The 22,345-nt window shown below is 51.8% G+C and overlaps 2 protein-coding genes across 2 annotated transcripts; one reads left to right on the top strand and one right to left on the bottom strand.

Annotated features, from left to right (window-relative positions):
- Positions 1-215: 215 nt before the first annotated feature.
- LOC119098886 (cytochrome P450 6B1-like) lies at positions 216-2,061 on the bottom strand. Its single transcript, XM_037221931.1, has 2 exons — positions 2,055-2,061; positions 216-916 (listed from the first exon to the last, which is right to left on the bottom strand). The coding sequence occupies exons 1-2, from the start codon at positions 2,059-2,061 to the stop codon at positions 216-218; spliced, it is 708 nt and encodes a 235-aa protein (XP_037077826.1).
- A 3,137-nt stretch (positions 2,062-5,198) lies between these two features.
- Positions 5,199-6,554, top strand: LOC119098885 (cytochrome P450 9e2). The gene has a single exon (XM_037221930.1). It carries the CDS (start codon positions 5,199-5,201, stop codon positions 6,552-6,554), a length of 1,356 nt encoding a protein of 451 aa, XP_037077825.1.
- Positions 6,555-22,345: the final 15,791 nt, after the last annotated feature.

Below are 22,345 nucleotides of genomic sequence, written 5' to 3'. Positions count from 1 at the left end.
CACACCGAACTGTTTGTGATGACATCGGTGCTCAGGGTTCGCCTACATCGCTCTGCGTCCGCGATTACACAAATATCTCCAAACCATGGGTATATAACACTATATTATATATAGATGGTATACGCACAGTATCTCATTACACGTACTATCAGAATATTACTTCAGCATTGGGGTCACACCCTACAACTCCACGATCGACCAGGGACAGCGACCGCCTATCTCTGTTCACGAGATACCGCACGCAGGTAGCCCATGCCCTTCTTAGGGGTCAGTAGGAACTTGTCCTCATCGAGCGGCATGGGCGGCGGCGGCGTCCGCTTGCTCGGCTCCAGCCGGTTCTCCCGCAGCACGGCAATCAGCGCCACCTTCGCCTCGAACAGCGCAAACCGCATGCCGGTGCAGTTGCGCGGCCCGCTGCCGAAAGGCATGCAGGCGCAAGGGTGGCGCGTCTCCTTCGCCTCGGGTAGGAAGCGGTCCGGGTCGAGGAGCAGCGGGTCCGGGTGGTACGCATGATCGCGGTGGATGTTCATGATTGACATTTGGATGATCGTGCCGCGCGGGATATGCACGTTCGTGTCGGGCAATGTGTAATCTCGGCTACACTGCTGCTCCATGCGGATGACCGGCGGGTACAGCCGCAGCGTCTCGGACAGCACCCGGTCCAGATAGGTCATCTCTGCCACGGCGTCGTAGGTCAGCTGGCCGTCGTGTCGCTGCAGGACGTCGTCGATCTCGCGGTGGGCGTCGTTCTGGACGTCCGGCGGCGTCGCCAGGCAGTAGGCGGCGAACGCTAGCAGCGAGGCTGTCGTGTCGTAGCCGACGATGAGGAACAGCACCGACTGGCTGTTAATGCTACTGTCCCTAAGGATGTGTCTACCGTCCTTGTCCTTGGTGTCCAGAAGCAGTTGGAGGAAGTCTTTGCGCAAGTTGCCGGCCTCGTGCTACCATAGGGCGCTTTTGACAACATGTTTGAAAAATGCATTGATGCGCGCAAACGGGTCAGGTAACAGCCAGGAGAGCACTGACAACGCCACCGAACTCACCCACCCGATCAAGGCGGTGCGTAAGAAGCGCACGCGCCCCCCGCGCGGCCGTCCACGGCTGTCGTCTGCCACCGCGAACTCTACGTTCGTCAAGTTAGAACGACATTGCACGCTCACAATCGCGTGTCACATTCGGTCTACTCACAAATTACAATGAAATTTAGCTCACAGGTAGACCCAATTACGTCATGGCTGAGTATATAATTCAATAAGTATGACATCCAAAAAGGAGTAAATTGAGATTGCATTCACGTCGCATCGCTCCACCTAGCCTCCAAATATTAGATCGTGCCATTTAAACGTTCACCTTCCACAGGCATTCAAATATATATTTCATGGCAGTAAAATGGCAGAGAGGCTCCTTTGATCACCTTGAAATTTTCCACAGATGTGAATCATGTACATATACAGTTTTTATCATGTGGCAAGTCGCCACATTTCCATTCACGGATTCCAGAGGCTCTCAAACAATGGGATATATGACGCATCACCAAGACGACACAAACGGCGTCGCAATATGTCACAAAGACCAAGGAATGCTGAACAATGCATCTCCTATGATGTAATTAGCCGTTGCCTCTCATATGTGTTTTATGACAGTACGGCATGGAAAATGTGACGTACAAATAAAAAATGTCACATTCGATGTCGGTTTTCACACAGTCGCGGACTCCTCTGATTGCTTTGAAACTCGCCTCCAGCAATTACCAAAGCACCAAAATAATCAGCGTGCAATTACTTTCCTTGATTTGGTGGCTTTGGCCATTGGTGCTCCGAATCCTGGTGTGATTGATTGCCTCTAATTTTCACGAATTTATCATGCAAAAATATAATAATTCACGCAAGAAACCAGCAATGTGAGTTATAACGTACAGACAGCAGGAGGACTAAAATAGGTACTAAAAAGGCGAAATGATAGCCAGGTCATGGACACACGACTAATTAAGAAAAATATCCCAGTTTTTCACCTTCATGTATCAAATTTTCTGCTGCTGCAAGTAACGTTCGTACTTGCCATAATCTTAATCGCTTTAATCATATATCTGCTAACTTACGGTCCGTTGCAACCCGACCAAAAAGGCACGTACCCTCTTACCTCATTATCGCACTTATTGCACTTCCTATGTTATTTGAATGTGATATTTTTCATTTAGATGTCACACTTTGAATGTCATACTGTCATACGACACGCCAAGTGGGGTACAGTGGATAAATACATCTTACAGGATGCACTGTATGGCATTGCTTAGTCTTGGTAGCATGCTACGCCATTGCTTGTGTCGTTTTAGAGATGTCATATGCCTCATTGCTTGAGAGCCTCTGAAATGCGTAAATTGAATGTCACAACTTGCTACGTGGTGGAAAATTTTACACATACATGTCGAATATTTGTGTCAAATTTCGAGGCCATCGATGGGTCTCTTATCTATTTAGCTAATCGCCTATCGTCTAGTTGACACGTGCAAGGCCGTCATTTCCAAGGTTTGAATGCCTCTGGGAGATGAACGTTTGAATGTCGCACTATAATATTTGGTGGCTAGGTGGAGCCATGTAAGGTGATTATTTGTGGCGAATTTCAAAGCAATCAGAGGAGTCGGTGAATGTGTGAAAACCGACACCGAATGTGACATTTTTGATTTGTAAGTCACATTTTGCATGCCATATCGTCATATGGCACAACATATGAGAGGCAACGGCTAATTACATCATAGGGGATGCATTGTTCAGCATTCCTTGGTCTTGGTGGCGTATTACGATGCTGGATGTCTCGTTTTAGTGATATGTCATGTACCTCATTGCTTGAGAATGCCCCTGGAAGATAAACGTTTAGATGTCATACTATAATATGTGGTGGCTAGGCTGAACCATGTAAGGTGATTATTTGTGGCGAACTTCAAAACAATCAGAGGAGTCGGCGAACGTGCGAAAACTGACATCGAATGTAACATTTTTGATTTGTACGTCACATTTTGCGTGTCGTACCGTCAGATAGCGCAGAAAAGGAGGGGCAACAGCTAATCACATCATAGGAGATGCGTTGTTCAGCATTCCTTGTTCTTTGTGACCTATTACGACGCTGTTTGCGTCGTTTTAGTGATATGCCATATATGCCATTGTTTGAGTCTCTGGAATGAGTGAATGGAAGTGTCACAAATTGCCACTTGGTGAAAAACTATATGTATAAACATGGTGCACATTTTTGCCCAATTTCAATGAGATCGAAGGAGTCTCTCGTCCATTTAGTTGACATACAATGTGTATATGTTAACACATGCGAGGGGTCATTTTTAAGGTTTGAATGCCTCTGGAGGGCGAACGTTTAAACGTCATACTATAATATTTGGTGGCTAGGTGGAGCCATGTAAGGTGATTATCTGTGGCAAATTTCAAAGCATTCAGAGAAGTCCGCGAGTGTGTGAAAACCGGCATAAAGTGTCACATTTTTTTTATTTTTACGTCACATTTTGCATGTCATTCCTTCATATGGCACACCATATGACAGGCGACGGCTAATTACATCATAGAAGATGCATTGTTCAACATCCCTTGGTCTTGGTGGCATATTACGACGCTGGATGTCTCGTGTAACGGATATGTCATATACCCCATTGTTTGAGAGCCTCTGAAATGCCTAAATTCAAATGTCACAAATTACCACTTGTTGAAAAACAGTATAAACACATGGTACACACAACAACCTTGCACAACAATGATCAAGAGGCACTTGACGACCGTTTGCTAGATCTGGAAGTGGCGCTCACGAATGTCTCGCCAATGGTTTTTGTTTTTTGTTTTTGTTTTATTTTGACTACCGCATGGCTTATGTAGTACTAGGATTTGAATGGCGTTATTATGACGTCACCAATGATGAGGTGACTTTGAAATTCTCTTCGCCCCATTTTGGCGGGCGTGTGGTTCAGAAACTAGAGTGGCTTAGGTCGTGAGAGGGGCGGGATTGTGAACAGCAACTAAAGGTCTTCCAGACGGCTTTTTCAGTTCAAAACTCCCCGCAAATGTGGAAAACTCCGTTTAATGTGCCATGGTAACGAGTAAGCGAAGCTTGATTGTACTTACATGTCAGCGGGTGATCCCGCTCAGGGCCACCTGCAGGGAGGCGGGGGGGGGGGGGGGGCGTTATCCTGAAAAGGATTCTTGGTTCTGCACGTTTTGTCCTGCGCTGCGCCTGGCATGGCGCCTATGACGGATGTTCGAGAGCACTGACCTGAAAATAATTCAGCCCTGGCCTGGAAACAGTATAGCCACATGGGTCATCACTATGTGGAAAGCACTGCGTGGTTGGTAGTCACAAAAAGTCTTATGACCAACGGCATGCAGTCTAAGTCCTTCGCAAAAACATACAAATGTTGATTCAATTTTCTTGAGGAGGAATTTTCCATAGTGCTCTGACATGTTTCGAACGAATTCTGGCACATACGGAAATGTGCTGGCCCTCAAACAATGTAATGCTTCCAGCGTAGCAGTGTTGCAGTTTTGAATACAAATCACGTTATGTTCTGCTCACTACAGGAAAATGGACAGTGGTACGACTTAGAACTGAATTAAGACAGAGAATAGAAGAACTGGAGATAAGCGTCGGAAACGAGTGATGAATGCAGAGTCCTGCGGAGGCGCCGACCCATCCGCTACATTGGCCACTTTACACGGCGAACGAACAAACGAACGGGAAATTTAACTACGTAATTAACGGATCAGCAGGTTAACGGGCTCGTGCCCACCTATGCACGGGCGTTTGTGCATGTGTACTGATGTGCCAGTTTCTCCATGTGTGACGATTGCGCCACAACACGCCATCCGGGAGCGTGGCGGTGCACTTGACTGGTCGGCAGCCAAGGTGACCTTGGGTGGCGGGCCGGCCGCCAGGGTGGCCTTGAGCGTCAGAGGCGGGAGTGCGCGGCGGCAGACAACAGTCGTAGACGGCCGGGTGCGGCGTGTCCGCGCCTCTTGCGCGCCGCCATGATCGGGTGGGTGAGTTCCGTGGTGTTGTCAGTGCTGTCCTGGCTCTTTTCGCCGCTGCCGCTGGCGGTGCTGGCCGTCTTATTCGTCTGCGTCTACTTCTACGTCACCAGGCACTTTGACTTCTGGAGATCCAGGGGAGTGTTGGGCCCGACCGCCAGGTTTCCCTGGGGCACGGAGATGGGACCGCCGTTCATGACCCCCTTTGTCACGTTCGAGGAATGGCTTTACTACGAGAAAGGAGGTAAGAATTTCTGCGGCTACTTTGAGCTGAGTTTGCCAGTGCTGTACGTCGGGAATTTGGACCTGATTCAGAGGATCACAATCAAGGATTTTGAGTACTTTACGGACCGGCGCGAGCTCTTGCTCACGGAGGAGTTCGATGAGATGTTGCAAGTACTGAACGGGAAAACGTGGAAGGACACCAGATCTGTGATGTCGCCAACGTTTTCCTCTAGCAAACTCAAGATAATGCATGAGTTGTGCTTGGAAAACGCCTCAAACCTCAACAAATACGTGCAAGACGAGATGAAGAAGAGTGGCGAACTCGAAATTAAGGATTGTTTCGGTCGGTTCACCATGGATAACATCGCGTCCTGCGCGTTCGGTGTCAACTGCAACTCGTTTAAAGACCCCAACTGTGAATTTGCCAAGAACGCGGAAGAGCTTTTCAAGGCCCCTCGCGGATATTCCGGCTTCCGACTCTTGCTCATCCTTCTGTTTGGTTTGGGGTCCGTGCGCCTGTTACCAGACCCGTTTGCGCGCATCAATGCATTTTTCAAACATGTTGTCAAAAGCGCCGTACGGCAGCGCGAGGCCGGCAACTCGCGCAAAGACTTCCTCCAACTGCTTCTGGACACCAAGGACAAGGACGGCAAACGCATCCTTAGTGACAGTAGCATTATCAGCCAGTCGGTGCTGTTCCTCATCGTCGGCTACGACACGACAGCCTCGCTGCTAGCGTTCGCCGCCTACTGCCTGGCGACGTCGCCCGACGTCCAGAACGCCGCCCACCGCGAAATCGACGACGTCCTGCAGCGACACGACGGCCAGCTGACCTACGACGCCGTGGCAGAGATGACCTATCTGGACCGGGTGCTGTCCGAGACGCTGCGGCTGTACCCGCCGGCCATCCGCATGGAGCGCCAGTGTAGCCGAGACTACACATTGCCCGACACGAACGTGCATATTCCGCGCGGCACAACCGTCCAGATGCCGATCTTGAACATCCACCGCGACCCTGAGCACTACCCGGACCCTCTGCGCTTCGATCCGGACCGCTTCCTACCCGAAGCGAAGGAGGAACGCCACCCGTGTGCCTTCGTACCCTTCGGCAGCGGGCCGCGCAACTGCATCGCCATGCGTTTCGCGCTGTTCGAGGCGAAAGTGGCATTGATTGCCGTGCTGCGGGAGAACCGGCTGGAGCCGAGCAAGCGGACGCCGCCGCCGCCCATGCCGCTCGATGAGGACAAGTTCCTACTGACCCCTAAGAAGGGCATGGGCTACCTGCGTGCGGTATCTCGTGAACAGAGATAGGCGGTCGCTGTCCCTGGTCGATCGTGGAGTTGTAGGGTGTGACCCCAATGCTGAAGTAATATTCTGATAGTACGTGTAATGAGATACTGTGCGTATACCATCTATATATAATGTGGATAGCGTTATATATCCATGGTTTGGAGATATTTGTGTAATCGCGGACGCAGAGCGATGTAGGCGAACCCTGAGCACCGATGTCATCACAAACAGTTCGGTGTGAGCGCTTTGGTTTTTGGGCAGTTCTCTCTATTTTCAGCCTAGGGCCCTTGTTAACGTGTTCCTTCAAAACAAAAACAAAAATGCAGAGACTATTAGAGATCATTCTTTATGATACAGTTGGTTTTTGGACATGCTAATAAAAGGTTTGTGTCTGACGTCCATGGTTTTTGCAGCGTCGACAGGATGACAACAATAGCCGGTAAAGCGTTTATAGCTGTATGTGCAGCAGGCCAGACACAAGATCCCATGCTCTTCATCCCACTAAACACATGTCTTACGGGGGCTTTGCGTAGCTCGCGGTATGTATGTTTATATATGCATATATATATATATATGTATATATATATATATATATATATATATATAAGCCGTCTCAGTAAACGCTTGCCGCGTTCTGAACAGAAATGGGGATGTGCGAAGATGAGTAAATTAGATTGGAAAGGACCACATGCGTGTTATAGATGCTGTCACAAGGCGCTGGCCTCAACAGAACGGTGGTCGGTGCGCTACTTCTGGCCTGACATTATTGCACTTAGTCGAATAACTCCTTCGTAGGCTTGCGTTTCCCCTCAACGGCCAGTATATTATTTGTTTGATTGATTTCCTTTTGCTTCATCACGGTCGGTTTGTTAAGTCATCTTTATGCTTCATTTGTTCCCGAGTTTTTGAAGTGATGGTCATTGCGCAGTTATGCCCTGTGCTTTGCAGTGGAATACGCTTTGGCGGCACTTACATTGAGGCGGAGAATGCGCAAGGCCTCTGTCATGGTCGCGTCACGTCGTGGTCACGTGGTTATATATGTAACATTCAATATGGGAAATTCCATGCGAAACACATTACACATGATGTTATGAAAGTAATATACGAATCCAAAAGTCGAGAACGTCCCTTGACAACATTTTAGAATCGATTCCTATCGGCTTTTCAGATATGATGAGAGCCCTTTCAGGCAGCGAGATACCTTTGGGGATGCAAGGGCAGGTCTTGACGATGTTGGCTGACGTACGTGCATCGGTACATGCATTGATACGATGCCAACGTCATCCGTTGGCATCGTATCAATGCAATAATTGAGTACTTGTCCGTAGTGGTGGCCATGACGGACGGAACGGCCGTTCTGCCCATGCTGGGCAATGGGACTCTCGCGCGTCCTTGACTAGAAATCTGCTCACCAATAAAATCGCAATCATAACTGTGAACGGCGCCATCGGCGCCCATGGCGCCACGGGACCCAAATGTCATTTCCTGAATCCGCCACTACGCTTGACCCCTGAGACCTGGCTTTTCCCGTATGATGTTACGCGTTGCCGTCTCCTCTGCACGTGCTCTCACAGGCGTGGCGAAAACGAGCCATCAAGGCCACTTAGGGCCGCTTTTGAACCTTGAAAGGTTACCAATAGTTACAAGTAAGCTTTTCCCCATCATATCTGATGCTTATCTCAATATCTTTCAATGTGGAATCTTCCTTAAAAAGACAACTGAAAAACCGGTATTCTCCCGACACATTTTTGCTCGAAACGAATTTTAAAGCGTATGTATGTGTCAAATTCAAATATAGAACTAGATACGCACATCACTGTTATTGATCATGTGTTTAGATTCCAGCGAAGAAGATCTTAAGGTTCAAACTCTGCTCCCTAAAAAAGAAAATTATAAGCGGTTTTGCTTGGCTGTTCTAGTTACCAGCCATCAACCACGTAAAGGTCCTCACAACGGGTTGTGCTTGCTTTCACTAGAGACCCCTGTGTCAGGGCAAAGCCACGCCGGCACAGGAAAGAGATCGATCTACCTATACTAATATATCGTCGGACAACACGTCAGGCACTTAATCGCCGAATACAACGGCACCGCTCCTAAGGGCTGCTCGAGACACAGACGGACGAGCAGGAAAGCCCCAATGATCCGTACAATGTCGCATAACGGCTATGTGCAAGTGCAATGTGGATGCCGCTGCTGGCCACAGTTCGTAACTCAGTCAGGCTACCGCCGCCAGCAGCCGGCCCACTAGCTGGCTGGATGCAAATGAAGAGGGTCAAGAGGTTCAAAATCAAGCAAGGCTCAAGAGATCCAACAATACCATCTGAGTTCGCACGGACCAGCTTAGCAAACAAACGCATACGAGGGGATGACAGCTAACAAGAAAACACACGTCAAGCAGACAACAGCCAGCTTTCTAATGCACTTCACACGAATTTTTAATACGGTTTGGATGACGCTACCACCGTGGCTGGCGCTAAACGTTACTTACGGCTCCAGCCAACAAAGGCGACGGCCCTGATATTCTTAGCGCCCAGGAGCTAAGAACTATAACCTAGTCCACATGGCCCGCGACGATCAAGAGCGTTACACATGAGGGCGTTGCCGTAATAATTTTGTGCCACCACGCATGGTTGAAATACACCAACTGAAGTAAATTGAAGCGCGGGGCGCTAGGGGCGGGCGTAAAATTTCACAAGTCATCGGGAGCTTAACGCAAAAAATTATTGAAACCCAAGTGCAAGGCGTTGCAGGTGCACACAATGTCTTATGGACCGTTAAAAAAGCATCGAATGTTCTCTACCTGCTTAATGTTATGCGGTCTTCATTTTTTGCTGTCCACTTAATAAACAAGGCAGGCATGTAGGTTTGCCGTGTTAATTTTATGATGCTGAACAGGCTTTGTTCCATTTCAATGTAGCTACTCCTGGACATGGAACTATAGGTTGTTATGCACAAAATTGTGCACTTCACTCTAAAGCACAGTAAGATCTTACAGTTCTGGCGTATGTTGTGTTTGGTGTAGCAAATAATCTAACCGGAAATATGTCTACATATCAGTGGAGATAGCAGATAGATCACTTACAAAAATTACAAGGTGACATTAGGAACTAAATCATGCAGGTCAGGTGACATAGCTTGAGCATCTACCTGCCCGTGACGCACTGCACTGCACAAAAAAACTTGGATTTCGAAGATCTCTGCAACTGCACGACCGCACAACACGCAACAACATGCAACTCGACGAGAATACAAGTCGACATCCGTATGCATGATGGTATGTTGATCACCAAAGCGCTTAAATGGTCGCACATGTTTCCATATTTTACATGCGTGTCCACGTGTCATGTTTGTGTCGATTTGAGCGGTCGTGCATCTTACTTGCAGGGAGGTTGGTTACTGGACATGGAGCAATCCCGTAGAAGTTTCGGCCTCATAATGCGTAATTTCGGACCCGAAAGCGATGAGACAGTCGGTACACTTTAATGCGCACTGGTCGTATTGCATGTGCTTTTTTTAGCTTCATGTAACATACATGTAAACACTTCATGTTTGCAGCAGGTTGAGCGGTATCGCAGCTAATCTACAGGGTGATACATGTGTGCAATCTATGGTGCGCGTAAATGTGCCAGCTAAGTGGCTTTATCCACCCAGTGCCAGCACCGTTTGGCAAGGCTCTGGCTACGTCCCTGCCTGCATTTAAAAGTAGATGAAGTCGGCTACGTCGAATAAAGGGCAAATGAATGCTCGGTGGAGCAATTCATGTCAAACACGGATGCTTTCCCGAAAGCTTATTTTCTGCTGTCGTTTAGTGTAAGGGAAGATGATTCGGAAATAGCTACTGTCACGGGTGTCGATTCGTTTTGTTTGGTGAGGGCCCTGCCCCCCTACCCGCTAATGTTGAGTTAGGACCCCACTGTTGACATGGGCCCCCAGCATTTTTGGCTGGAACATTACAGGAGTGTAAACACAAGTTGGTAATCATGCAAAGATTATTTATGGTCTTCTCTGGTAATGGCGTCGCCACAGAGGGTGCAGCGGGGTAACTTCACTACACTTCCTCGAAATGACTCCCTCAAATGGAGTTAACTCAAGGCATTGGGTGAACCATTTTTATTCTACATTTTTTGGTGCCTGTTTTGTCTGTCGAACGCAAACCCAGACGCTTGTTCTCACCACATCACAAACCTGATATTGACGTCACTGATTCCCCCGGCTCGTGTATTCGCGACGTTTGGTAACCTGTCAATAGTGGGCCATGAAGCTAGCCAAGGCCCTAGAACAGAGGGTATAACCGTCCGGCCAAATTCCGCTGCTTCGACTGATGGCGTCACAGGTGTAATCGGCACCCAATGGTCAGCGGCGGGGACATGCCTTCCGCAGTTTGTTTGACTTTTTGAAGCGGTTCTAAGACTGAGAGCCGTTAAATATCTTGGGCTGGATCATAACAAGACTATTTCTTCTCCGAATAGGTCATAATATCAGCTGCAAGGTTTATTAATCATCAATTGGCTGGCGCCCCAGCCGAGCGCCTCGGGCTGGAAAGCCGGGAGACAAACTCTCACAAAGCTTTTTCGGGAATTCATTGCCTAAGTTGGAAATGTCTATGCAAACGGAAAGGGTCAGTCTTTAAGAAACAACAATCAGAAATCATGCTGACATGAAAGGCCAAGGTCAGGACCAATGCTTGCAGACCCCCTTTACATGATTGCAGGGGCTGGGTCGATTGAGGCTTTTCATCTCCTTAAAAAGTATATGCTCTTTGGCTAAGTGAGGATGCTGTGTCACCAACATGTAGATGCCACAATGGCGTCAGATCAAGGTCATTCCATAGGTTAGCGTGATAATTTGCTGTAGTTATGTAATCTACGATTCAAAATATTTTCACATTCATTTTGATCGCATTGTGCAGCTTAAACGTCAGCTAAAAAAATTCTGGTCATTACATAGTCAAGATGTAGGTAGGATGTCAAGATGAGGTTACACGAGGCCAACATGACACGCAGTATGCCAGTCATGGCATGCATGGTTCCGTATTGCTTATCCCACAGGAATCCAATACAATCCCTTTTAATCTTGCATCAGGTCATCTTACTGCCTGAAGAGATCAAAACATGTTGTTTGCTACAGCTTACTCTGGCCTTTGAATGGCATTCAATAGCTATGGGCAAGTTAAGGAAATTGCTTTTGAATCTGCTGCATAAAAAGCTACCACTCTGCTCATTTCTTGTTTGAGATGCAGATTTCATAATTTTCAAAGGGGTAGAAGTTTCAATTTGCCTGCAATAGACCATACCAAACTTTTTTGTAACAATTAGACCATGCCTAGAGCACCGATCACCTTTATTTATGCATGAATAACGCACTCCAGCATGTTTTCCTCAATACCAGGAGCAGTCACACAATGTCCTTATTCTAAATATCAATGACAATGGGACATAGGTAAAAGACCTGGTAACAGCATCTCTTTTCTACACAGCATGCATAGTTCTCACTATTGATGGCTTGGGGCACAGATGCTTGTCCAACATCTATTCACAGCAACACAGTCTCCCGACGGCTCTATTTACTGTAAGGACTGCAGATGCCCCTCTTTCCATGCTTCCCTCTTAGGTACCTGCCTCTGACAATTTCATTGCAGGCCCCTGGCCCCAACAACCGTAATATGTAATCAGGTGGGATTTCCACCCAATCATATCCATAAACATTCACAGCATTATAACATTTGCTGGCTGTCATTGTGTCATGCTAATATTCCATGCCTCAAAATGCTTTCAAACAATAAATCAAAACATGAGGCTAGTTATCTGAGCAGTGTCAGGATTTATTGAAGAGATGCATCAGCTTTATTACATAATAACAATGATATGATTTATTTTGTACCAGCAGGTTCATACATGTCTTTGCAAATGCAGCTATAGGAACACAACACCCACAATCAAGCATAGTGCAAGACAGCAGGCAGAGCGCTCAACTCCCTGCAACTAGCGGCCCAATGCCGCTTTACACTTAAATCATGGAGAAAAACCTGTGCCTTTAACATTTTCAACAGGCTTACATATGCCTTCCGCACACACAAACAGCGTCGCGCACAATACACTTCTTTAGCTTTCGTGCATACCACACAAAAACTTCAAGCCCATCATAATTAAATCCAACAAGCACTGCCTCAGACCCCACAAAACATAAATAAGATGAACTGAGAAATAGCAAGCGACACGCGGCGACGCAAGTCAAGGTTGGTGAAGTTATTTTGTCTCTTCCGCGCCACGCATTTGGCACTTAGCAAAAATGAACCTATGGCGATACACAGGGATGACAGGGGGCTGGAACCTAGCATTGTTTTATCCCCTCGATGAGACCATGATTGCTTTGTTGCAAGGTCTCGTCGGGAAACAAAATCGGGTAACACAATTGTTAGCGCGCGGCATCGTTAGTTCAGACTACATGTCAAATTCATCTACAACATGTGAAACAATACAACAATCAGTTTTATTCCTGTTACTCCGGACCACCCATCCCATTTCTCTAACGCACGCTCCACGGATCCCCTTAGCCTCGGCCCTTTGTCGAAATAGCACGAAAGGACCTTGACCGCGCCATGCGACTACACGACTGCCGGCTACCCCGTGACGAATCTGGCGTGATCAATCCAAAGGCCAAATGGCTCTCTGACGAGCTGCATACCAGCACCTATTTTGGAATGCGGACCTACTACCATGCGTTTCGCCACATCACGAATATGATCGGTATAATTTCAGCTCCCCACCTAAGTTGGCTTCCGCCACGGCGATTAGTGTGTCCGCGCCGCAATACACTTTTTGCAAGCATGTTACGTATCACAGCCAACTGGTTCGGAGAAAAGTGATGTCTGTTAACTACTCCTTCACTAACTTTCCTTGTCAAAACAATCGCCTGTGGCCTAGAAAGCAGTCAAGCAGAGTTAAACGGCATAAATGCACAACGCCATTAATTAACACCGTGCTATTGCGTTTAACGTTCCTTACGTTTTGCGCAGTCAAATTACAGGAAAGTTTGAGCTTCACCTGTAATCTTGTGTTCGCTATTCGTATGTTTTTTTCAGACTGCGCTCTTTTACCACTGTGGGGAATTTATCGATTTGGGATTAAATCACACTTTCAGACTGCATGGGGGAAGTGCTTCGCCGCACGTATCAGATAATGACACTAATCAATAATACGCATTTGCGCACATTTAAGTTAAACCGTTTTTTTAGGCTCGTTATTTATCACTTGTTATGGGGATTAAGAATTGCTTCATGAAGTTACACTGGCTTACATTGTGCGACATACATTCATTAACACGCGCTCGGGTGGGGGCTCAAATTGCCCCCCCCCCCCCAAAGACTTTTCAGAATGGGTTCCGAACGACGCGGCGTAGCCGCGCCAAATTCTGCATAGCTGTAGACAATTGAATAGCGGATTGTTTGACATAAAAATTAGATGTACCTTGTGGGGTCGCTGATCTATGGCAGGTCAAGTCAGGCCATGGTTTCAGCTAAGGAAATTCTCGGGAATCGTTCCATCTGATACAACAACGGAGTGTTTGCCGAAGCCATACATCTCTGAGATGCTTTCTAAGGCATCGCAAATATTGGATAAACAAAGTACGTTGACCTAAGGCCAGGTATGAAGGTCAGACCAAGGTCAAAACCAACCTGATTTATTATTCCAGGGCTTGCTGTATGGTATAGTTTTTGGTGTTCATTTCGAATTTATTGATAGCAGGAACTGCATTTTACATCTTCCATTGACTTCTCAGAGGTCAGAACAGGTTATTGACCTAAGATGACCTCGGTTGACATTTTGTTTTGGGAGCATACTGTTGGGATGCGATGTACCTGCATCACTTTCCTTCATACAGGGAAGTGACGGAGGGATTTGGCAGCCCACTGTTTCGTTTATTTTGTGTGGCAGCGCAGAAATACAGTTGCCGACAAGACTCCGTGTCGTGCGCGTGTGGGGTTTGAAGCACAAAGCATCCATCGTATTTGTCGATAGCGGGTCGAACCCGAGACACTCGCCCTCGCGGACATAACATGGTGCAGCTGGCAGGACACGATCCTGCCCTGGAAAACTCCATTACGGCGGCACAGGATCCGCCGGGTGCCGAGCCGGCAGCAGCGCAAGTGGCGGCGGTGGCGGCGCAGGCGCCGCCAGCGGTTTTACAGCCCATGCAGGCCGCCGCGGAGGAGCACAAGACGTCCACAAATGATGTGCTGACACAGCTGGTCATGCAGCAACAGCAGATGCAGCAGGTGCAGCAACAGCAGATGACCGAGCTAATCACGCGGCTCATGTCACCGGGGATAGCCACCGCGCAGCCAGCGAGCCAGGTGACTCAACGCGCCACAAATGAAACAGCCAGTGGTGGTCCGCCGCGCCGGCGATCGACTGTTTCTGCGCCGCGGCTGCCGCCCTCTGCATCCCTGCGGGACTTTGATGCGTGGCGCTACCGGTTCCAGGAGTTCCGCGTCTCCGAGCGCCTGTCGGAGCTGCCGCCCGCCGAGCAGCGGGCTACGCTGCTGGCATCGCTGGATGACGAGTGGCTGAGAGTCGTGCGTTTCAGTCTGCCCATACCCACGACCGAGGAGGACATTGATGTGATTATCACCGCAATGCTCGCGCATCTGCGGCGGCAACGAAATCCTGTGCTGGACCGCCGGGATTTCGATACCCGAATACAGGAGCGCGGGGAGGCGGTGGACGAATATCTGCGCGCCTTCCGTGAGAGCGCTGCGTTTTGTGATTTGTGCCCAGCATACTACGACGATCGTCTGCGCGACCGGCTCGTGGTCGGCACGAACGACGAGGAGGCTCGCCGCCGCATGCTGGAGGTGCCTGACCTGACGTTGCGCAAGGCCGTCGACATATGCCGGGCGCCGGAAAATGCAGCGAACAGCAGCACGGCGATAGGCGGCTCGGCGGCGGTTTCAAAGATTTCGAGCTACCGCCGGTCGCGCAGCCGAGCGGTCAGCCCCGGCAGCCGCAGCCCCAGCGTCCCGGGCACAGACGGCCGGGCCGGGCCGACATGTTAGAAGTCGTTGCGCGACACCATGCCGACGGTGCAACGTGCCCGGCGGCGTCCCGGAGATGCCATTCCTGCGGTCAAGTGGGACACTTCACCGCTGTGTGTCCCACCGGGGCCGGCCGTGACGGCGGTCCGTCGACACCGACGCGTGGCCGTGCGAGGTCGACGGGCGGTCGCCGGCGGATGTCGCTGGTGGCGCACGCCCAAGCGAGCTCGGAGCGCGAGCCGTCAACCCGACGCACGGAACACGTAGCTGACGTGCTGCAACGAGGACACATGGACCGTCGGACCCCGCGCGTTCGCCTGCAGCTGCGCCGCGCGGACGGCGGCGTGTCGGAGACGGAATGGACACCGGACACAGGAGCTGAGACTTCAGCCTTATCGCTTCGCAGCGCGGAAGAGATGGGCCTGCGTGGTGAAGACCTTCAGCCGCCAGTCACCCGTCTGCTGAACGCCGACAACCGGGAAATGGAGTGCGTCGGCACGGGCAGCGTCGCACTGCAGGTGGGCGACGTCGTCAGGACAGTGGATTTGTCCGTAATTCGCGGTCTACACAGCCCTCTGCTGTCCTGGCACGACTGCATGGAGCTCGGCATACTCCCTCCGAGCTTCCCGGCGCAGATTCGACAGGTCAGCAGCGGTCCGCCGCGCCGGCCGACGCCGGATCAGCATGTCACCGCTGTGTCATCGCCCGCGGCGCGCTCTCCGCCGGCCGCCGGGTACCGACGCCCTGGGACCACGTCTGTCCCGGACAGCGGCGCGGCCAGCTTCAGCGTTACCGGTGCCGGGACAGGGCCGACGGTGTCAGTGGCGGCGGCGCACGGCGCCGCACAAGAGGCTACGTCGAAGCAGCGAGAAGCCGGCTCGCCTCAAACACAGAGATGGAACCACCCATAACACAGCCGGAGCGCCTCGCTGGGACCGGCGGCGCCGCCCCGACACGGCAGAGAACCGGCGGCGACGCCCCGGCACAGCAGAGCACCGGTGGTGCCCCCTCGGCACGGCAACGGAAACATAAGTTTGAAGCACTGAAGGCTGAGTTTCCTCGCGTTTTCGACGTCCAATCACCTCTGTGGAAGATGGTGGGAGAACCGATGCGAATCGAGCTGACAGATGACGCCGTTCCCCATGCGCTATCGACAGCGAGGAACGTCCTGTTCTGCTGGAGACAGGATGTCAGAGAGCAGCTGGACGACCTCCTCAGCAAGGGCATCAAAGAGCCCGTCGAGCACTCCACGCCGTGGTGTCACCCCATCGTCCTGGTGGCGAAGCGGTCGCCAGATAGTGCAGCGTCAGGCTGCCGCCTCACGGTCGATTTTACGAAGTTGAATCGATTCGCGAAGAGGCCGGCCTACCCAGTCCGCTCGCCGCAAGACGCGGTGGCGGCAATCACGCCTGGCGCGACAGTCTTCACCAAGCTGGACAGCAAGGCCGGCTACCACCAGGTCCCAATCAGAGAGGAGGATTAAGATCTGACGTGCTTCATCACGCCGTGGGGCAGGTTCAGGTACAAGTGGGCCCCGATGGCATCGTCAGCTCAGGCGATGTGTACAACCAGCGCGGCGATGCCGCCCGGGTAGACACCCCGAACACCTGCAAAGTGGTGGACGATGTGCTCGCCTATGACTCTGAGTACGAAGCTCATGCGGCGCATGTGCGCCAAATACTTCAGCGGTGTGAAGAGCATGGGATCACCCTGAACCCGGAAAAGTGCTGCTTCGCGGAAGCGGAAACAGAATTCTGTGGCTACAACATCAGCTCGACTGGCTACACCGCTGACGATAAGAATATTCGAGCCATGAACCCGTTCCCGAGGCCCAGCAACATCACCGACCTGAGATCATTCCTCGGCCTAGTCAACCAGCTGGGGTACTTCTCTGACGTCGCTGCGGCCGCGGAACGCCTGGCTATGGATGCCGGCCCACGATCAGGCGTTCGCAGTCGTGAAGATGGCGCTGCTGTCGCCTCCCGTGCCGGACTTCTTCAATCCGCTGCGACGGGCGGTGCTGGAGACTGACGCAGCCGGCGCCGGCGGTCTCGGTTTCTGTCTCCGTCAGCTGGACAGGGCTGGCCGGTGGCACCTGACCCAGTGCGGATTTCGGTTCCTGTTGGAGATAAGTCACGCTACGTAGTGACTGAACTCGAGCTGCTGGCCCTGGCGTGGGCGTGCCGAAAGTGCAGCATACATCTCAGCGGTATGCAGCAGTTCGAGGTAGTGACGGATCATCGGCCGTTGATCCCCATTCTCAACTCGAAAAGCATTGCGGACATCGCGAACCCTCGTCTGCAGCGTCTCCGGGGGCGACTCAGCCAGTTGAACTCCGTCGCCACCTGGTGGCAGGGAAAGCTGCACGCCATCCCAGACGCGCTGTCTCGGGCGTCCGTGGATGACCTGACGACGAGGAAGCGGAACAAGGCGTCAGTCACCGGACCGCCAGCATGGTCGCCAGGCTCGTCAGTGGCGACACCGACACGGACGGTGGCGCCAGCCCGCTCCGGGACGTCGCGCTGTCAGAACCCCGCGCCGCCGCCGAGAAGGACCCGGAGATGATCGCGCTGAAAGAGGCCATCTTGACCGGTTTTCCAAAGCATCAGACGCAGCTGGACCCGCTGCTGGGCCCGTACTGGGGCCTCCGAGACTGTCTGACGGTGGATGACGGCCTGGTGGTGTGCACCGCAGTGCCTCCGTCGCGCCACTCTCCAGAAACTTCACGCCAGCCACCAGTGCGTCGAGCGGACCAAGAGGCGGCCACAACAGGCGGTGTGCTGGCGCCGGGTGGACCAGGACATCACGAACTTCATCGGCGCCTGCAGCAAATGTCAACTGCACCTACCCAGTCAGCAGAAAGAGCCCATGATGACAGAGAAGGCACCCTCGCGAGTGTTCGAGGCCGTCTCCGTCGACTACTTCGCCTGGGCCGGACGGACCTCCCTGGTCTACGTTGACCGCCTTTCTGGCTGGCCATTCGTGTCACGGGTAACTGGAGAGGCGTCAGCCTCGCCAATTACCTGGTGAGCAGCCTACGCGGCATGTTCGCCGTCACCGGCGTACCGGCCTACATCAGGACCGACGGAGGGCCCCAGTTTAGCGCCCGGCTCACCCGTGAGTTCTTCCGGTGGAGTGTGGACCATCAACAGTCAACACCCCACTACCCGCAGTCCAAGGGGCACGCAGAGGCGGCCGTCAAGGTCGTCAAACGGCTCGTGCAGAAAACCCCCGCCGGCGGAGACCTGAACACGGACGACTTCACAGCCGGTCTGCAGGAGCTAAGAAACACCCCGCGGGCGGACGGCCGATCCAGCGCAGATCTTGTACGGTCACCCGCTGCGCTCAGCGGTCCCGGTGCACCACCGTGCGTTCCCTCAACGCTGGCGGGAGGCCGCGGACGACTGCGATACCAAGGCGGCAAAACTTCTGGAGCGCTCCGTAGAGCGGTATGACGAGTCGGCGAGGTGTCACCGCCCGCTGCGGGTCAGACAGCACGTCCTCATCCAGGATCCGACCTCTCATCTGCGGGACCGCATCGGCACCGTCACTGGCGCCGGATCGCGGCGTGACTACCTCGTCCGGCTACCGAGCGGCCGCATCTTCTGGCGGAATCGTCCGTTCCTCCGCCCGCTTAAACCCCTGATCGCCAGCGCCGGCAGTCAGGAGGACAGCGCGACGACCAGCGACAGTCAGAATCACGGAGTGGATGGGCCAGATGATGGCGCCGCTTGCGCCGTGCCCAGTGAGCACCTGAACTGCCCCGATGACGCGGAGACGAGGACCGCTCAGCGCCGAGCACCGCCGAGCCAGAGATCGTCAATGACAGCGCGCCGCCCAGCTTGACCGGCGGCCTGCCACGACCGGCGCCTATGTTGTCGCTGCCACCTCCGCTCCGATCCCCTTGACCCACTCGGCGGCTGTCTGTCTGGTGGCCAGACCCGGTGTCGAGCACGGCTGGGTCTCCAGACGTCGCCGCCGACTCGCCGCCCAGCCTGGCCGGCGACCAGACGGGCGTTGCGTCTGACATCACGCCCATCACGGACCCGGCGCCTGTGGCGTCACCGCCGCCCCCTCCCCCCCCCGCCCCCGCTCCCGCGGGAGCCGAGGATCCGCCGCCGACCACAGCTTCTGTCCATCAGGTGGTCAGACCCGATGTACACGTATGTGTGAACGACCCCCTTCCCCCCCCCCCTCCACGTGTCAGCCGGCAGCCCTCGTGTGTTTCTTGTTTTGCCGCAGCCTGAGCTCGTTCAGCCCAGAGTTATCTTAACCTTGGGCCTATGTTAAACGCCTCGCGTCATCCCCTTCCGTAAGCGTCTTGGGGGGAGGTGTTGGGATGCGATGTACCTGCTTTACTTTCCTTCATACAGGGAAAGTGACGCAGGGATTTGGCAGCCCCGTGTTTCGTTACATTTTGTGTGGCAGCACAGAAATGCAGTTGCCGTCAAGACTCCGTATCGTGCGCGTGTGGGGTTTGAAGCACAAAGCATCCGTCGTATTTTTTGATAGCGGGTGGAACCCGAGACACTCGCCCGCGCAGACAACACATACTGCCTAGCGTAATCTTTGTCACTTATTCGGTTGAAAAACTCAGAGCAATATTGTATGATTTTGGTCACAATGACCTTGAAAAGCTCAAACAAGGTCCCTGACCTCAAACGGGTTTGTGACCTTTTGTTTAGGAACAATTGCTTAGGTTCTGAGGGCACTTTGGAGACCAACCTGGAATTTGACCTTGTTTGGCCTTATTTGACCTGAAGATCATGACCTAGAAAGCTCAAAATTTGACCTAAGTGAGTCACGTACAGGTCAACACGCCTCGTAATTTGGTGTCTCTAGCTTTCTTGGTTCCGGATATCTCAGGGGGGGGGGGGACTGAATTGACACCCCCCCCCCCCACCCCACCCACCCGAGCGAAGGGTATCTAGCCGGCCACCCGGGTGCGTGTTAACAAAGATCTATGCGCACCTCCAGGCGCGCAACAACATTTTAACGATAAGCATGCATGTGATGGTTTTTTTAAAAGGTAGCACATACAATTCATACACCAGAGTTATCGTAACGTATCCACACCGTTATTTTTACAGCGCAATTTCATGAATACATTTGAAGAAATTTCGTATTGGCCTCAATACCGCGCAAGTCCCAGCCGCATATTTATTCCAGTCTATATTAAAACGGTTTTGTGGAGAAAATCTGCTAGAAAGCTACCAAATGAGAGAAGTTTTATCACTGGGCTGCTAGGTCCGCAAAATACCAAAGGTAAACATCATACGCCGCTACGGATGCGAGACGGGGTGGCAGCCAGGGTCCCATAATAACAGCGCGATGGCAGCGTAGTCGGCAAGAGTTCTTGAAGTCAACTCGAAGATGCTGAGCGTTGCAACGATGCTGAGCGAGGTGAGCGAATTGCACGTAGTCAAACTTCAATTACTTTCAAACGTGCGGCTCTGATCACATTACCACCATCGGATCCCGTCAAACTGAGTTCTAGGAGCTTGACATCAAAGGCGTTCTTGCCTATCACCGTCAATAATGGTACGACACAGTGAAGAGAGTGGAGACAAAATGGCACGCAGTGGCTTCTAAATTCCTCATAAAAAACAAAACTGCACAGCCTAGATCGGAGTAGTTGTACAATATTAGTTGTTAGAGGCGAACCGAACAGAGAGAAAGAATTCCACTCGTCGCCAAATTACGACAACGAACAGGCTTCTCCCCGGATTTAGCCCGCTCCCTGCTCGAAGTTCGTGTGGGAGACGGGTGATCTTCATGCGCGAGACATTTGCGTTTATGTTTGAGTATGCCTAATACGTACTACAAGACGTCACAGCATTAGTGGTGTCACTCGATGCAGTTGAGGCGTATGTGATCTCTGGTTGCCGAGACGTGACAACTATCCTTGAAGCGCTCGAGAACGGGCGCTCCCGTGGTTCGTGCAAAACAGCCTGTGATTGGATGCACGCATCGACCTACACTGCTGCTTTTGTGATTATTCGCTCCCTTCCCCGTCTCGATGGTTGGTCTGCTGTCCTGCGTTGCCGGACTGTCGCGGTCTGAGCTGGCGTTAGACGTGTTTCTCAAGCTTTTTTGCAAGCTAACGACGTAAACGTTTTCGATGTGTCTGGAGTGGGGAGGGCTGCATTGCGATCAGAGAGCAATGATGCAGGAAACACACCGGGTTGAGCAAGCTCATGCAAGTGCCAACAAGCTGAAAACTGTTTTCATAGTTGAAATCAGACTCACCAAGCCCATGGTCTCACTGGTAAAAAAATCATAACAGAACACAGCGGTTAGGTTCCCGGACGCTGAGTGTAGCTTATGAGTTATGCTACTGGCCATCGGTGGGCAGGGTCTCGCCTCATCACTCGTCCGTTAGCCGCTGTCGGGACCCAGCTTCCGGCTGCCCAGCTCTTCCCCGTACCCAGCTAATTACGGGCTGGCGCGGACCCACTGGCGCTCGAGTTACAGTCTTGAAGGGACGGCGCTCAGCCGCCCTCAGGAACGCGAACAGCTACACGACTAAGGTGCAGTGCTGTGATCTATCAGCATCGCTGATAAGACTCTCGAACCCTTATCAAGCTCTTAGTGCGACGCTTTGGCTTTGTTTACTGCCACTCAGTTTATGGCAGATTACAGCTATCTGCGTTATCGCTATCATCCCACCGATGCTGCAAAACCCACGAATGCTAAGTACATTCTTCATTATTATATTAACCCTTATTTTTATCAGCCAAAGCACCCACTCCATGAAAAATGTTCGACTTGACGTTTT

This window comes from Pollicipes pollicipes, unplaced genomic scaffold (assembly GCF_011947565.3).
Source record: "Pollicipes pollicipes isolate AB1234 unplaced genomic scaffold, Ppol_2.1 Scaffold_4740;HRSCAF=5597_pilon_pilon_pilon, whole genome shotgun sequence".
Taxonomy (NCBI): Eukaryota; Metazoa; Arthropoda; class Thecostraca; order Pollicipedomorpha; family Pollicipedidae; genus Pollicipes; species Pollicipes pollicipes.
The sequence above is the reverse complement of the archived record's forward strand: the minus strand, read 5'-3'. Positions and strand labels throughout refer to the sequence as shown.

Coding starts and splice junctions, on each gene's coding strand:
- LOC119098885 (XM_037221930.1), top strand. CDS start 5,199: ATGGGACCGCCGTTCATGACCCCCTTTGTCACGTTCGAGGAATGGCTT.